Source organism: Lactuca virosa, chromosome 8, assembly GCF_052849685.1.
Source record: "Lactuca virosa cultivar CGN04683 chromosome 8, Lactuca_virosa_CGN04683_v6, whole genome shotgun sequence".
In the NCBI taxonomy this organism is placed as follows: domain Eukaryota; kingdom Viridiplantae; phylum Streptophyta; class Magnoliopsida; order Asterales; family Asteraceae; genus Lactuca; species Lactuca virosa.
In genome coordinates this window covers 9,988,900-10,007,134 of record NC_136433.1, presented here as the reverse complement: position 1 = coordinate 10,007,134, position 18,235 = coordinate 9,988,900, and the positions used below count along the sequence as shown (strand labels likewise).

Below are 18,235 nucleotides of genomic sequence, written 5' to 3'. Positions count from 1 at the left end.
TGCGGGTCGTATCGAGAATTGTCAGCCCTATATAATAGACCATAAAACTAAGATAAATATTCTATAAAAAATATATTATATAATTTTTTTAGGGGGGCAGGAGGAATTAAGTAATCTAATCACATATTTTAGGGTGTTTTTTTTAAATAACGATAACAATTTTATTTATTTATTTATTTTATAAAACTAACCACTTGATGACGAATGACCATTTCGGAACGGATCAAACTATTACTATATCAATGTTATGTATTAGGGGTCGCACCAAAACCAGAATCAACATTTTGGACACTATCATATTCCAAACGTTTTGCTACCGAAATTTCAAATTTTTTTAAGCATTCTCTGTTGTAAATTCAACAAACCAAGTTAGTTTCACTATTTAATTTACTTGCATTTTAGTTTACAAACAATTTTTCGTATTCCGGATTGCGTATAACAATTTCGGAATACGATAAACAACTCTGAAATGTGATATATATATATATATATATATATATATATATATATATATATATAATCATATAAGTACATTTTAGTACCACTCTTTACAGAAAAAATAAATCGAGATTATTAATTAAAATAGATTTTTGAATGGTACTCACATTCCGAAATACGAAGAACGTAATATGGAATGTCCATAATATGAAGAATAAATTTGGATCGTTAGTCTGAAATATAATTAAACATGTCTTTTGTTTTTGTTTTAGATGTTTTCGGATAAGTAAAGAGATAGAAAATATCATTTTAGAAAGTAGAAAAAAAGTAACAGGTGGAAAATGAAAAATATCGTTTTGTGGCGGCGCAAATCCGTTTCATAAGTTGAATTTTTTGACGATTGTATTGATAAAGTTTTGTACTGTTACATTTGTTGGTAGATAAATATACGATGTCAGTATCACTGACCGACTCCAATTTATATCGTCGTTTGATTCCTCACCATCAGAATTACTTTCTATGTCCGATATATCTAACTTTGTACAATTTGCAAACTCCCTATATCCTTTTTGTTCACCATTATTAAAAAATGAACTTTTTGTTTCCATTTTCATCAGCGACTTGATTAATCATACCTTGTGGTTTGTGTTCAAACTAATCATGTACACCCACATCATTAAGATATGTACCAACATCATCATTACCAATGTACTTATAATTCTACGTTCCACATACACAATTGGTGGCTGTACTACATTTTCTTTTTCAACAACATTATAATATTGAGGTACATTAAGAGTGATAAAAGTATATATTGAGTTGTTTCTCCTTTTTCCCCTAGATATGTTTGCTACATAAGCTTTTCCTATTCGCCAACTTCATTAGCACCATCACCTTCATCAACCGCCACAAAAACATACACCCTTTACCTCCAACCGCGTTGATCACCTTGATCAAGCGTCTATTGTCATGATCATCAACAATTGCACAATAATACAACTCCTTATGATGTTGGTAAGAAAGAGTGACTTTTGATTTATCTTCCAAACCAATTTTACCTTTCATCAAATACATAAATTTACTAAATATGTTGGTTTTATAAAATTTCACACTATAATTGAACATTTTTAGAATATAAACCGGATATGTTAGTTGGGAACCCACTAACTATCACCTCTCGTCAGTGATAACCAAAACGAAATATTCACTTGAACTCATATTATCATATCTGAGAGAAAGAAATAATACTAAATTTTATTCTTTAAAAAAATACTTTTTTTTTGTATATACTAGTAAATATATATACAATATAATAGTCAAATATATCTGACATAGTAACCAACTTAAACCAAATGGTTGTCAACACCAAAAAAAAATTATATATATATATATATATATATATATTTATCTTTACTATCCAATTTCTTGAAAATTAAGAGGTACAACTATTATAACACTATGTACAAATCTATTAAGCATAATGAAAACGTACCTACTCCCTAAACGTGAAAAACCCTAATATCATCTAAATACCATCGTTTCTCCCAGATCTCTTCTGTCTCTCTACTTGCTCTCTTGAATCTTCAGCAGGCCTCCATTACCATCACCCTCATGACGCCGTCGCTACAACCCATAAATATGTCACCGGCCACCATGTTCTTCCCTCTCAACTAGATTATCGACCCCCTGGAAGTCCACCTTTTCCGCCACCGTCCTTCACCACCTCGTCTGTCGCGCCGCTTCTACCTTCTGTCGAGACGAGAAACTCTAACCCTATCCCGCCGTCCCCATCAACACCAATGTCACACACCCCTAACCTCTAACCCTAAATCGTGACGAACCCGGATGAAAATCTGGTCGCTGGAGGTTAGTTTCTCATATTGATCTTTTGTTTTCTTCATTATGCTTCATATTTTACATGTTAGTTTTATATTTTACATCTGATCTTTATTGTAGTGCCTGCATTTATCTGTACTTATATGTCCAGTTTATAGATGCGAAGAAACTGTTTGATGAAATGCTTGAAAGAGATTTTTTTTAAATAGAGAATCTGGTTGTAGAGCTGCTATCAATTAATGGTGATTTGATTATACCAATCATGTTGTAGGACTTGATGATTCCATGTATGTTATGTATGGTGAAATATAAGGGAACCTTAAAGGGAAAGCTTGGTTTTACAGATGATGCTGGGAGGAAAAGCACTTGTAACATATATCCAAACCAAACTGATTGTCAAAACTATGAAAGTGTAAACCATGATCCTGATATTATTGAAATCCTTCAGGTACTTTATAATTTTGTCTCTAGGGTTTCTTATTGTCGGAATAAAGATCAATTCATCACTAAAAAAGGAAAGACACTAGAGCTGTAACTTTTGTATTTTGAACCCCATAATTACAAGGAAGGAAAATTATCATGATATTGGTGATTATCACCCTCCCTTTCTTTGTCTCTCTCTAAAAAGCAGCTCATAGTTTCCATATATGATTTTCCATATCCATGTCGAACTACAGCTACTGAAATGGGTTCATATGAACTAGGAAATCATTTTATTTGTGGGAAAGAAAAGATTTTTAATACATGGATTTGTGTAGCTCTTCTCAGTATTTTGAGTGTGAGGACTAACAAATGAAAATCTACATCTCAATACTATTTATTCTTTTTCTACAAGAATTTGTTTTGTTATTCGTTGCATATAAACCACCAGAATGAATGAAGGTAAACACATCTTACTCTATTTATGCTTCTTGGTAAAGCTTAAAATAAAACAATAAAGGAAGAAGAAACAGAGGTGATGGGGTGGGGGTAAACATTGATCTAACGGAAAAGGGAATTATAAGCAAGAATCATATAAATATTCAAGCTTTGAATCATACTCATTTTTAAAAAACACAGATTACTATACCCAATGCCTAGGTGTTCAATGGTGTTGATCTATGGTTTGAACTTAGCTGATCTACCCAATTCCCACATGTTCAAAATCTCGTTCATTTTATAAATTTCCTACCAATGTCTCTCTTTCTTGATCCATAAATTATAAATCTTCATCTGTTTGAGAAGGGAAGGACAATATTTTCATATTTTGTTATATTAAATTATAAGTGATATATTATTGACTTTCAGTTAGAAAGTACCCCAGATATGATTCCAATGATAAGAATGTGCAGCTTGAGGTAACTACTTAATTTTGCAAACCGATTTCTATAGGTATATATAATTATTATGCAATTTACATTTTTCCAAGAAATAACTTTTAATCTAGAACTCAATTTTTTAGATGAAATTGGGTTTATGTTGTTACATGTTGTTTAGAATATTTTCACCATTTTTTTCTTAAAAGTAGGATAACGTTTTAAGTACAAGAAAAGTATAAAAATGTTGCTTTTTAGTAGGATGATATAAACTACAAAATTAGTATGGATTTTTGTTAAAAATTTGAAATATGACAGAGGTTAAGTCGTTTTTACCCTAGCCCATGTTCCAATAAGGTAAAAAAAATTGCATTTTTTTCCTGAATTTTGATGTCGTTGGCATGCTTGATAATGAGTTTTAATGTCAAACCAAGTCCATGTTCAAATGGGTTCAAAATTGTAATTTTATTTAATCCCCCCCCCCCCCCCTCCCTCTCGCGCTTTAAATTTGATGTAATATCCATGCATGATGTATAGAAATAAAATTTAAAGCAATGAACTTTATGATTTTTAAATTTTTATAGCAATGTACATTTGTGTCTACAGTTTTTTATATAGAAATGTGAAAAATGTCATTTTGTTATAAAAGGGGCAAAAAATATCAAATTTTCTAAGTTAACAGTGAAAAGTGACAATAACTATACCCATATAGCAATCAACTTACATTTACTTTACCTATTATAGAAACGTACTTTTTCATTTTCACTATTTTTATAGCAAAGTACGATGGTACTTGTGATTTTAAATTCTAGAAATTAAAATTTATTCTGGAAATCTCTAAAATTTTGGAAAAATACTTTGCTATTAAGAGTTATTATAGAAAGTACCATGTTATTGATTGTATAATTTGCTTAACTTCTGTTATCAGTGAAATATGGCATTTTGGTACTTTCTTTCATGGTTTTCTTAGCAGGTTTGGCAGAACAAGGGTAAGGTCGCTTATACATCTGGAGGAAGATAAACAACCAACTATGAAAGTGTGATTGGGTAGCCGTGTTTCACAATGGGTTCAGTTTTAATAGCAATTTAAATGAAGATGAACAGCCAAGACAACATGAGTTACAAGTTCTATGGATGATGGTTCTTGACAGTGTTTTGCTGTGCCGGGATGACTTTAAATTTATAAAGACAAAATTTCTCTTTTTTGTTAATTACATTATTAACGTTAATTACTGAAAAATCTATTTGTACCTGTCGCTGAAAACAAAACTAATCGAATCCGTCGCTAGGCGCGGGTAACGGCTAGTATATATATATATAAACTGCAACTGCAGTGATATGGTTTTGCTCATATCACAAATGGTGTTCATCTAAAATCCAAACCGCACAATGAGTGAGAGCAAGCTCATTATTTTTTATTTTATTTTTATAATCTCATATGAAACCAAAACTGAGTGGGCAAATCACAGACGTATTTGCCTCAGGTACAATTTGGGTGGCTAAAATAAGTTGTTGGGCTTTTTTTTTTTTTTTTTTTGCTATTAAAAGTCATTAACACATTTTGCTATTCTCTATAAGGGAACTTTAGAAAAGTCCTAATATTTCACCCTAATTTACGAAAAAATCCCAAACTAAAATTGGTTTATGAAAAAGTCCCGATTACCGGAAAAAATGACGATTTGATCCTTTTTTTCCGGTTTGTCGGTTTCAATACTTACCCGGTTTCATTAAAGTCCCATTATTTTACCATAATTTTCATTAAAGTCCCATTATTTTACCATAATTTGGGACTTATTCATAAATTATGGTATAATAATGAGACTTTATTAAAACCCAGTAATTAATGAAACCGGTAAATCGGGAAAATATGGTCAAATCGTCATTTTTACCGGTAATTGCGACTTTTTCGTAAACAAATTTTAGTTTGTGACTTTTTCGTAAATTAGGGTAAAATATTAGATGCAAAACGAATTCGTATAAATTAGGGTAATGTTTATCAATTTTTTAACAAATACGATTATAACAAACAATTAATTTTAATCTAAACCAACTTCTTATAAAAACCAACAAACAAATTTTTTAATCTAAACCAACAAACATCTTAAATTAAAACCAACAAATAACATCTTAGATGCAAAACGAATTCGTATGTACAAAACCAACAATGTTTTAGGTACAAAACCAATTCGTGTGCCATCAATGCTAATCATCGGTTGACAATCACCTGTTCTATTGCCTTCTGTTTTCAATCCAAGCATTTTTGTATCAACTTCATTGTCACTCATTCCATTGCTCACAACAAGAATTTTGAAAGATTGTGTAGAAATCATCATCATGAATAATGTCTTCTATGACATTAGCATCCGTCTACCAAAAACAACATCACCAATAGTAAACGAAATCAGTAAGCAACATCTACCATTAATTATTAAAATAAACTGACACTCAAAATCAGATACAAGAAAACAACATACAAAACTCAAAATCAGATACAAGAAAACAAAAATCATTTTTTAACCTTAGCAAAATTCTACATCAAAATTCAAGCTCAGAATCAATCCACTCTCTCTTTGATTTAAGCTGCAACTTGATATGTTCAATTCAAAAATCTAAACCTAAGCTTGTTCAACAAAAAAATCGACATTACCTAACAAATACACAAGAAAGTTCAAAATTGAAACTTAATAAAATCGAATATGTTAGATGGAGAAATCGAAGCTAAACAAAGCATAATCGAAGTTGAATGTGTAGAAATCAAAGTTATAAGATGGATAAAAAAATCATACCTGAGATCAAATCGCCCGCTGATGTGGTCACAGATAGAACCGCCGCCGTCTATTGTAATCGGATGTGGAGTGTTCGGCCGGAGCTGTGGCCGGTAATGGTGGTGTAGCTGGGTGAGACGATGGTTTTCTTCTTCCCCTGCCTGCGTTGGGCTCTTGCTTGCGTCGTTCAGTAATTTAAGGCACGAGATAGGTTTTTTTTACTAAATGGCAAAATCACCCTTATTCGTAAATACTTTCAAAAGTATACCCATATGGTAAATAGTTTTTTCAAAAACATCATTATGGTAAAAAAACTCCAATTAACCATTTTGCTTTCTAAAGTTTTGTAATTCCTGGGAAGACTTTCTTCTTCTTTACTTTTTGTTTTTCGATGGCAACAGGAGGATCTCGGGTTGAGATGACTCGTGGTTCTCGGTTTTAATGGCTTTCACGAGGTGTGGATTTAGAAGGTAAAGGTTGGAGCTGTTGTGGTTCGTGGGTCTCGGTTTGGAGGTAAAAACGAAGGCAACAACAACGATTTTGATGGAGATGGTGGTTGGAACGAAAAATGAAAAGGGTCGTCGGCTTCTTGGTGATTCGATTTTCTTTTCCTTTTTCCTTTTCTGGTTAGTTGCAGGTCCAAACAAAGATGACGATGAATAGTGACTTCGGTTTTTGGCTCGGAAGAAAAGGGCTTCAATGAGGGATGGTTGGACTGCAGGTCTCCGGTTCGGGTGGAACGGAACTGAATGCAACTATTTTTTTGTTTTTTTTCCTTTTCTTGGTTGCAGGTCTTAGAAGTGAGGCTGTCCGAGAGGGAGTTCGGCTGGACGGGAACCGACGAAGGTAGCAGGTTCTAGTTCGGAGGTGGTGCGAGGATGCATGGAAGCGAGCAACAACTGTTTGTTGGTTCCAAATCAAGCCACACGGATGCATGGAAGCGAGCAAGAACTTATTTATTTATTTGGAAATATTATTAAACACATGGGTCCCACATATAATAGTTTATTTATTTATTTATTATCATATAAATTAAATATAAAATAAATAATAAATAAAAATGTCAAACCTACTCTTTCTCTCTACATAGACCGGAGGGTGTGGGTGAGAAACTTCCCTCAGTTTTTGTGGGCCACAACACCCTTTCCCTCACCTAAACCCAAGGAATGAGTGAGAATCTTCCCTCACTATTTTGTTTTTTATTTTTTAAAATAAAATTAATTCTTTTTTAAGATTTATAATTTTTACATTAATAATAAACATAAAATTTAATTCAAAATAAAAGGCATTTCATTAATTAAAATTAAAATTACATTAAACCTAATATTTAAATAAGTAGAAAATTAAAAAAAAAAAACACAAACAAAAAATCAAACAAACCACAACATAGAAAACATAATTAATATTCTAATTAAAAAAAAACCAAAATAAGTTACTCGGAATCATCGTCCTCGTCATCGACCTCATCGTCTTCATCATTCTCCTGAACGTCACCCTTGTCATCGGAATCGTCGCTCTCGACGAACATATCAGAATCCTCGTCTGATTCGTCAAACAAATCATCGTGAGAAAACTCTATCGGCGGCTGAATATGAGTCATATAAACGTGCTCCACCAAATCAGAACGAAGGGCGTGATGAATGTCACGATTGTGTACTTCTCTTCTATTTTCCCTATACTCTTGTGTACCAATGGCTACTCCTTCAACATTTGGCAAAACTTCATTTTCGTTGTACCGACATATCGCTCTTCCTTCGTCTTCAAGAATCATATTATGCAATATGATACATACATACACGTGCTGTAACCTTTTCACTTCATATGACCTTGCCTCGACTGCTAGTACTTGCCAACGTCTCTTAAGTACACCAAATGTTCGCTCCACATCCTTCCTAGCTGAATCTTGCGCCTCTTTAAACTTTTTCCTTTTCGGGTCGTTATGACATGTAAACGATTTCACAAAAACAAACAAGGGAGGATATATACCGTCAGTAAGATAGTATCCACGCTTATATGCTACCCCATTTACTTGAAAAGGTACATCGTATGACTTTCCAAGGTAGATATCGTTGAATACCGGCGACTGGTCTAGCACATTGATGTCGTTGTTTGCACCAGCTGGACCAAAGAATGCATGCCATATCCAAAGATCATGTGATGCGATAGCCTCTAGAACGAGTGAGAGCAAGCTCATTTTTTTTTATTTTATTTTTATAATCTGATAGGAAACCGAAACTGAGTGGGCATATCACAGACGTATTTGCCTCGGCTACAATTTGGGTGGCTAAAATAAGTTGTTGGGCCTTTTTTTTTTTTTTTTTTTTTTTTGCTATTAAAAGTCATTAACACATTTTGCTATTCTCTATAATTTAGAATTGTTGGATATCTTTGAATGCTAGTTTTTATATACGAGATTATGCGATAGAGAAATATCTTGTATATATCTTGTGATTTTTAAATTTATCTAATTTATGATAAATATTATAAAGTGTATCTTTCTACTTTTTACAAATGTATGTAAGATTTGATTTATGAAAATTATAAATATATGTAAACGCGTTTCATATTAATCTCTACATTCCATGAATCACAATAACCCTAGTCTGGTTATGGACCGAAAAAAACGAAAGAGGGAGGAAGGCTATCTGTCACCTGACATAGTTTTGTTCCACATACTACCACGGCTGCCGGTGAAGTCTGTATTGCGTTTTAGGTTGGTTTCCAAGCAATGGCACTCGTTCCTAACAGGGCCTGCGTTTGAAGAGATGCACCGCCGCCATGTAAACACCAACAAAATGGTTTTATTATATGCCACGACGCCATACAAGTTCATCACCATCGACTGTGAAAGACCTAAAGAAGGTTTCAGTGCCGACCGCCCCTTGCCCTTCAAAGTCGGACCTTGTCAAGTCGTCCTGATTCTAACCTCCGCGCACGGACTGGTATGCGTAGGCATAGCTAATGTTACGGGTCGGCCCCATAAAGGTACGAGTAAATACTCCGATCGTAAATATTCTGATCTAATTCTATGGAATCCGGAGACTGGCGACCACAAGACGTTGTCGAAACCCTTTGCCAGTTTTCATCAAGATTGTTACTCGATCTGTGAAAGTCTATTTGGGTTGTATTATAGCTCTTGTGACGATGACTACAGGCTTCTACGAGTAACCCAGCGTCTCAATGTTTATATATACTCTTTGAAATCCGACTCATGGAGAAAGGTTGAGTCGGACTTACAACGCCCGCGTTCATATTTCTGGATGCCAGGTGGTTCATATTTCTGGGCGCCAGGTGTTTCGTTGAATGACAACCTGTATTTTTTAGAATATAGTGTTGTGAACTCAGATTCAGTTATGAGGTTCAACACAAAGACTGAAACGCTCAAATTGATAGCAACTCCGTTTTTAGGAAATGAAAATGAAAATCAAAAGACAACTTCAACTTGGTTGAGTTTCAGGGCTCAGAGAGATGGCTGCATTCACTTGTGGGTAACTATTAAAAATTCTGTAACTTTGTCTTGTGAGAACGAGTTGTGGAGGATGGACGAAGATGGTAATTGGACAAAGTTGGGAAATTCTTGCAAAATATTGAGTGATCCAGGGAAGAAGCATCGTCCACTGCACTTGATGAGGAATGGAAATTTGCTCGTGTTTGGTGGAGATTGTGTTTACCAACTAGACATGAAGATGAACACCAGAGACTTGTGTTTCTATACCACCGAAGAGACGCGTGTCTGGGAACAAGGGAAATACATTGAGACTATGGTGTCACCCAATCGGTATACCAGGTAATTATAATTAATTAACAAACCCCGGCCCCATCATAGATTCATAATCCCTCTTGGTCTTAGTTATATCCATTTTATATCCTATGTAACTATCTACTGCATGCTGCTATCTACTCGAATTTGTCTTTTCGATAATCTGCTGCTTGTTACATGCAAGGGTACTTACATTACATGTTTATGAAAGAATAGGCATCCTGCCCTATATATGTTAATTAGACTTTGTTTTGCTTAATGACACCAACATATTTGTACATTATGTCCATTGACATACCACAGATCTGTAATTGTTATAAGTTAATTAACAACATATATATGAGAATCATATATGTTTGAAAAACTGTGAAGTCTCCTTTAAACACAGCAACTGTTTCTTGCATGCTCTTGATTTGCTTAATTTGAGGTTGTACATGGGAGCATGATTTACCTTTGTTCAGTCTTTTGCAAGCAAACCAAACTAGTGCACCACAAAATATTGACAAACACAGGGATCAAATTTGTTGTTTTCTCTAGTAATAAAAACAAGAACTTAATTTAAAACAAAAACTAAAAAATGTTAAAAGAACACCCCATTGGAGAAGATAACCTTTGAAATTCGTAAATGCTTCAAATCAGTTTCATTCAGCGTATTCTTGGAGGGATCGAACCAATTAAACCATTTAAAAAATTTAATCTGCTTATCCTTCTTGTTTCCATATACAGGACTCAGACTGCGCAGTGAAGAACTTGGTGTAGCTGTTGAAGCATGGCGAGTTGGACTTTTTGGGCTTATATGAACTAAAATATATAAAATTTCCATCGACTTTATAGGTTCATTCCCTCCCCTCCTCAAAATAACTATAGGAACATGCAATATGTTTCAGACATTGATGCTATTTTGTAACAACACAAATCTTTTATCATTTAGTAGTTACTTTTTTTTTTATATCTTTTACGAGACTAGCTTTAATTATTTTGCTGTATGCCTACAACATTATCAAGTGGAGTTGCAATAACCTGGGTTAGTTAATTGTTTTAGAAACTTTCTGTAATTACTATTTTGTTTAATTATATCATTATGAGATTGTGTAAAAGTTTTTGATGCAGCTTGCCGGAGCAAATTCAGCCTTGGATCTTGCAATCAATGTTTTAAAAACTGGTTTGAACCGGCCGGTCGAACCGATTGGACCGGGAACCGGAGGTGAGGGCGGTTCAACTATCACAGGTTTTATGTCGATTTCTGAACCGGCCGGTTTTTAGAAAAACCTGCTTGAACAGGTTAAAATAAACTGTTGTACCGGTTAACCCGAATAAAAACACATGGGAAAGAACCCTTTGCATAATAAACTTCGGTAATTTTTTTCAAATCTATTTAGTTTCTTTAAATAAAAACATATGATAAATGTTATAAGTTTTTTTGATATGTTTGTATTCATCTAAAACTATATCTTGTTTCGTTATTATACTTTTATTTTCTTTTTGATGAATATGGATTGATGTAAACACTAAAAATTATGGTTATGTGTTATTTTAATGTATTTGGATTGATCTACAACTTATTTTTATGTATAATTTAATGTTTGAACTAGTAAACCTCAAATTTATGATTTATATATGTATGTATGTGTAGGAAAATAAGAAAATAAATGAAAATTATAGAAACTAGTTGACCTGGCGGTCGAACCGTTTAAACCGGGAACCGGTCACCATAGCGATTCAATTAAAAAATCGGTTTTTAAAACATTGCTTGCAATGACTGTATTATCGAGTCTGTTTGGAATTCTTACTGCCTTCTAAATCCCACCACCATGAATCAGGAATCATAGAAAAATTGTTAACTCCCCATGCCATCTAAATCCCGAGTTTTTTACCTAAGTATTGTATTTCCAAAAAGTATTTACCAAACACTTGTATATTTAAACTTAATTACCTAATAATTGTACTGTTTAATTAAAAATCATAATAAACGTAATACTCTCTCTTTCTCACGAGTTTAACAATCATCTTTTCCTCACGCATTTAACATTCTCATAGTACTCCCCTTTTCTTACGTCGTTGTCCTCATGGTTTGCAGGTGAGCAACGTTTTTTCTATGGTAATTAATTATTTAAATAAGTGTTAATTTTATGGTCATTTGATAATAACCCAATAGAAACATTTTGTCTTTGTTCATGGAGATCAAACCGATGAACTATTTGAGGGGATTCGTCCAAGTCCTGAAACCGTGCTCTTCCATCGCCGTTTTCCCTCAAGCACGATTGTTTTGTTTGACGTTGCCCTTGCCGTTAGCCACCGAATCAACCTATACCACCCCTCACACACACACACACACACACACACGCTCACACACCATTTACCATTAGCACTGATTATCCTGTTTAATTCTTCATCAATGTTTAGTGCTTCGGTGCATTGGGTTTAATGTTTCATATGGTGATTAATGTATCTACTAATGTTTTCCGAGTCTTAGGCTTTAACTCAATGATTCCTTACAATGTCGTCACAGCTCCGGTTCATATATCACCATCGATATTTAAGTTGACTAGTGACTGTGACGGCAGAGTCATTGTTGATCTCACTGGTAAGTCGACGGAGGAGTACTTAATGCATGTGACAATCTATTTGTTAAGAATTCTTTTCATTCTTAGTCTATATACGGCCATCGTTCATCAATGTTTAGTCCTTTCATAGGTTGGATTTCTTCTCTCTTGAAGTATGATAATGTTTTTATGCATCTTGGATTTCAACTCAATGTTGCCTCATGACTCAGTCACAACTCTTGTTACATGATATACAACGTCCATCAACATCTAAGTTAATCAGCACGGTAATGGTGGAGGCTCTGGTCCGAACTCGTTCATTGTTGATCTCACTGGTAAGTCGACGGAGGAGTACTTAATGCATGTGACAATCTATTTGTTAAGAATTCTTTTCATTCTTAGTCTATATACGGCCATCGTTCATCAATGTTCAGTCCTTTCATAGGTTGGATTTCTTCTCTCTTGAAGTATGATAATGTTTTTATGCATCTTGGATTTCAACTCAATGTTGCCTCATGACTCAGTCACAACTCTTGTTACATGATATACAACGTCCATCAACATCTAAGTTAATCAGCACGGTAATGGTGGAGGCTCTGGTCCGAACTCGTTCATTGATGCGACAAACGGGTTGAAACCCGTCGACGGAGTTTACGGTATTTGATACTCCAACTTTAAAAAGTTGATCGTACTGGTGCCACGACTTTTTGACAAGCAAATTAACAAAATCAACATCAGCGAGGAGCAGAGCATGAGTTTCTTTTATGTTTTTGTTATTTATGGTAATAAAGAATATGGGACCACAACTTCTAAAACAAATACTTCCTTTTGGTAAATACTTTTCAAACGACAAGTGTTTGGTAAATATTTGGGAAAATGACTTATTAAGGTAACTAACTATTTCGGTTGTCCATATATAGGTAATGTTCTTTTTTTTACACATTAATGAAACTAACTTGTTTTGTTTGTTCACATTTAGGTAATATGACCGACTATCACCTGTTTTTGCTTATGTGACATCCACCTGGCATATGACTTGAATACGTTGCACCTACGTGGCATGATGCATATATTGTCTTCATTCGATTACGCTATAACTGTGTCATACAATTCCACCCCTAATTCTAAACCCTAGATCGATCGACGATGGCTTCTTCTTCCTCATCTTATTCTTCAGAACGACAACCCTGGATGAAAATTTGGAGTTTGTCAAAACTCGATGCTAAATCAATATTGTTGAATATGTTGCAACTTTCTTCTTCTTCATCCTTCAATTTAACATTTTTTTATTTTTGTTCAAGAATGGAAAAAGTCCAAGCTGTAAATTCTGGCAATGGCTGGATGAGGATGAAGGGAGGACAGATGGAAGAAGTTCTTACACGAGGAAACCAGAAGAAAGCTGCAATCTAACCTTGAAAATTTACACTTTGGAGAATGAAATCAACATATGTAGGATGAAGATCGAACAAGAAAACAACACCAATTTGGTTAATAGACAAGAATTTGACAAAGTGAAGTGGAAGTTGTTTACTCACAAAGTGGCACTGATTTTGTTATTTGTATTGTATGTGAAAATGTTGATTTGATGTATTAGGGTTGAATGATGTTGTTCATGATGTATAATGGTTGGATGATGTAGTTCATGAATGAAACTTGATTGGTATTAGAATGATGTAGTCCACCTGTTCTTGTGTATGCTTATGTATGTAATTAAAGCAACAAACTTGTGTTACATGTTTTTGCTTCTGATGTAATGAATGGAACTTTTGTATTAGAATGAAATATAATTAAACACTGTAATGGTATATAATTAAACATTGTAATGGTATATAATGACACATGGGAATGTAATATAATCAAACATGGGAATGTAATATAATCAAACATTGGAATGTAATTAAAGCAAACATTGGATTCCCAGGAAACATTGTTTACAAAAGATGTGCCATAAGTTAGTTTTAACACAGTTACACATGCAATACTACCAAAAGTTACACACAAGATTCCAAAACACATATGTCTAGACAAAAGTCCAAAAGCTACACATATAACTAGACAAAAAATCCCCAGTCAATGATGCCAAATTCTATTCTAATTCCATTGGATTTTCACCACCACTCCCCCGTTTCCCTTCCCACTTCTTTCTTATCTGAATTTTCGTGATTCTTTCTGAAGGTTTCCTTCTTCTCTTTCCCTGTAGAATTTGAAATGTTGGTACTTCTTGCATATGTTCCTCTTCCATTGGATCTTGAACTCCATCTTGTCCTTGGTCATCCTGTCTAATTGGATCTTGAAGTGCAGTAAGTTCTTCACCTTCTTGACCTTCACCCTGTCCTTGAACTTCAACTGCAACCTGGTCTTCACCATCTTGAACTTCAACTTCAACCTGTTCTTCAATCCCTCCAACTACACCTTCAACCTCAGGTTGGTCTACATCTTCATATCTATGACTATCCTCTTCAAAATCAACTTCATAAGACTCCACCTCACTATCAGGCTCCATTTGAACTTCACTGTCACTATCACTTGCCACATCAACTTCTTGAACCAATTCAACCTTCACTTTACCTGTTATGAAATAATTTAAATGTTAGCATTACAAACTGTTATATTGTAATCTAAATGTAAAGGAGAACACATACCTTCTTTTTGGCTTTTTTTTTTACTTTGGTTTTTGATTTGACTTTGGCTGTGGATCAGATGATTCCCCAATTGGTTTTTGAGGACATTTGGTTTTATTATGCCCCGTTTCCCTACAGATGCTGCATCTCATGACCATACCCCTTTTTGAGACTGTATGCTTATTGCTTTTTAGTTCCCTCTCAATTTGATCCCTTTTCCTTTTTGTTGATGGTCTTCCTGGCATCCTTCTCTTTTTGGGAGGCAATGGCTTGATGTAATCAACATCAGGCCATATATAACTGCCATTGAGTGGCTTAATGGTGTACATATATGCATTACCAAACATTGTTGTGGTCAACCATGGTGACACATAGTCCTCTGGATCCCTATTGAGGTTTGAAATGGCAGCATATGCATGCACACAAGGGTAACCAGTTAATTGCCAAGCTCTACATGCACATGTCTTCTTACCAAGGTCTACAAAATATGCATCATATCCAAGCCTCACTTCAAATTCTTGATAACCAGATGGTACAACTCTCCAAAATCTGTCCACACACACATATAAATGTAAGTATAAACAATTGAATGACACACATATATATGTAAGTATAAATAATTGATAACCAGATGGTACAACCACTAACCTTTGAAGTGCCTTAATCTTAGACAATTTCAGTCTAATGGAAGGACATATGTGTAAGTCTCCCCAAGAACTTCCCTTACTTTTCTGTGTACAAAGTCTCTCCATAACATAAATTCTAATTTCCTCTAACATAGTGATTAGAGGTCTCTTCCTGACATCATCAATGACTGAGTTAAAACTCTCAGATACAACATTTTCATATGCATCACATGCCCTATCAGTCTCAAAGAATGCTTTACTCCAAGTTTTAGGGTCTCTCTCCATCAGATGATGATAGGCAAGTGGTTCTAGCTTCTTGATTTCATTCATATGCTGCTCAAATTTAGCCTGGGTAGTAGAAGCAGCAGCACACCATAAGAGTTTACTGAACTATTGCCCCTTAAATTTTTTCAAAAAATTAGCACATATGTGCCTGACACATTGTCTATGCTCTGCTGCAGGCACCCTTTCCTTGACAGCCTCAAGTAATCCCTATAAGCATTATAAACAAAACATAAGCTTCATATAAATTGAGTATTAAATAAAGAGAGTAGATAAAATCATTACTTTGTGTTGGTCTGATATTAATGTCAATCCATTCCCACTTCTCATTTCAATGTCATCAAGGAGAAGGTCAACAAACCACTTCCATGTTTCTTTACTCTCCACTGCAACCACAACCCAAGCAAGAGGGTAGATATGGTTGTTTGCATCCCTACCTACATCAACAAGCAACTGACCTCTGCAAATTCCTTTTAAGAAGCAGCCATCTAGTCCAATTACCCTCCTACAACTTTGAATCCATCCATCCTTCACACCCTTTAAACATACATAGAACTTTGAGAAGTAAGTGGTTCCATCAGGCATCACATCTACATCCATCTTCACTGTTGATCCAGGGTTAGTCCTTCTTAGCTCCTCTCCATAGCTCCAAGTTTTAGCATAGTGTTCCTTTAAAGTACCCTCTATCTCCTTAAATGCATACCTCCTAGCATTTCTGCACTGTCCCACACTTGCAATCAAATTAAATCTCTTACTAACTTTAGCCTTTAATTTCCTCACACTCATCTTTGGTTTATGGAGTATCTCATTCATGAAATGATTCCCTATCCATTTATAGCTAACAATGGACCCAAATTTGAAGACTCTTGAGCAATTATGGTTATCAATTAAAGATTTAATCTGGAATTACCTTTCATTGGTCATCCAGGTTGCCCACAACCTAAAGGGACAACCTTTATTCTTCTTATTCTTCTTACCTTTGCAACATTTCACCAGTAACCTGTTATGATCACTTTTTTCATACCATAAATCATACCCATTCTTCACTGCATAATTGGTTACACATAGCTTCAATTTCATTGGGTTAGCAAACTTCATACCTATAACTGGCACCATCTTATTCCATTCTTGTTTCTCATCATGGACAGGGAATACAACCTTATCATCTATCACATCATTAGGTTCATCATCATCACTGAGGTTACCAATACCTGAAATTTTGTTTAAAAAATCGTCACCAACAGTTTTGTTAAAGGTATGGACTTCTTCATCAACTTCATGTTCATATGCCATAATATCATCCAAGTTATCATCTTCATCATTGTCATCCTCTTCTTCCTTATCATCCTCTTATTCCTTGTCATCCAAATCATACATATTACCATCTGATAACACCTTATTGTCAGCCCCATAAAGGATTGGTTCTTTTTGGTGGTCAATGTAGACATCCAACTCAGCTTCAGGAGTATAAGTAGCTTCAACAAACTCCTAATAATTAGCATCATTGTCGATTCTTATAATACCCTCAGCTAAGGTTTCCTTTCTACTATAATAATACACATCATTACAGCTTCCTTTGGTTAAATCCCTAAGCCACAAACAAAACTCTTTATATGTAAATCCTCCAAAATCAACATCACGCACTATTATTGTTTCGGGGTCTAAGTATTTCAACGGATTTAGGGAAAATAGTCCCCTGTAATGAACATCTACGGTTAGATACTTACCTGTAGATGATGGGGACGCCATCTTACAGTCGACTTCAACACGTAGCTTCAACTCCAAACTCTAATCGTCAATTTGATGAATCGATACTAATCAGGAGGTGATTTCTGAAAAATTGAACTTGTTGAACCCTAATTAAATGAGAAACGGGTGTAATGTCCACGTAAGAATCCACGTAACTCACTTTAACTGAGGTTAATTGATGCTACCGGGTAAAGCAGGTGATAGCCGGTCATATTACCTAAATGTGAACAAACAAAACAAGTTAGTTTCATTAATGTGTACAAAAAAAAAGAACATTACCTATATATGGAAAACTGAAATAGTTAGTTACCTTAATAAGT

General features: G+C 34.6%; 2 protein-coding genes and 1 long non-coding RNA gene across 4 annotated transcripts; 1 reads left to right on the top strand and 2 right to left on the bottom strand.

Annotated features, from left to right (window-relative positions):
* The first annotated feature begins 1,946 nt into the window (after nucleotides 1-1,946).
* LOC145128807 (uncharacterized) lies at nucleotides 1,947-4,945 on the top strand. Of its 2 annotated transcripts, none has more exons than XR_013717108.1 (3): nucleotides 1,947-2,304; nucleotides 2,546-2,722; nucleotides 4,543-4,945. It is a non-coding gene; the product is annotated as an uncharacterized LOC145128807 (long non-coding RNA). The 2 variants fall into 2 exon arrangements; XR_013717107.1 differs by having other exon boundaries at nucleotides 4,540-4,945.
* Nucleotides 4,946-7,766: 2,821 nt separating this feature from the next.
* Nucleotides 7,767-8,528, bottom strand: LOC145130082 (uncharacterized). The gene has a single exon (XM_079064939.1). It carries the CDS (start codon nucleotides 8,526-8,528, stop codon nucleotides 7,767-7,769), a length of 762 nt encoding a protein of 253 aa, XP_078921065.1.
* Nucleotides 8,529-14,723: 6,195 nt separating this feature from the next.
* Nucleotides 14,724-17,915, bottom strand: LOC145130081 (uncharacterized). Its single transcript, XM_079064938.1, has 7 exons — nucleotides 17,894-17,915; nucleotides 17,077-17,377; nucleotides 16,452-17,031; nucleotides 16,323-16,376; nucleotides 15,907-16,274; nucleotides 15,419-15,807; nucleotides 14,724-15,205 (listed from the first exon to the last, which is right to left on the bottom strand). The coding sequence occupies exons 1-7, from the start codon at nucleotides 17,913-17,915 to the stop codon at nucleotides 14,724-14,726; spliced, it is 2,196 nt and encodes a 731-aa protein (XP_078921064.1).
* Nucleotides 17,916-18,235: the final 320 nt, after the last annotated feature.

Excerpts from the sequence above, each read along its gene's own strand:
- LOC145130082 (XM_079064939.1), bottom strand. The coding sequence starts at position 8,528 with ATGAGCTTGCTCTCACTCGTTCTAGAGGCTATCGCATCACATGATCTT.
- LOC145130081 (XM_079064938.1), bottom strand. The coding sequence starts at position 17,915 with ATGGCGTCCCCATCATCTACAG. Across the intron at positions 17,378-17,893 it reads GGCGTCCCCATCATCTACAG|GTATTGGTAACCTCAGTGAT; the intron begins GTAAGTATCTAA and ends ACAAAATTTCAG. Across the intron at positions 15,808-15,906 it reads AAGATTAAGGCACTTCAAAG|ATTTTGGAGAGTTGTACCAT; the intron begins GTTAGTGGTTGT and ends GTGTGTGGACAG.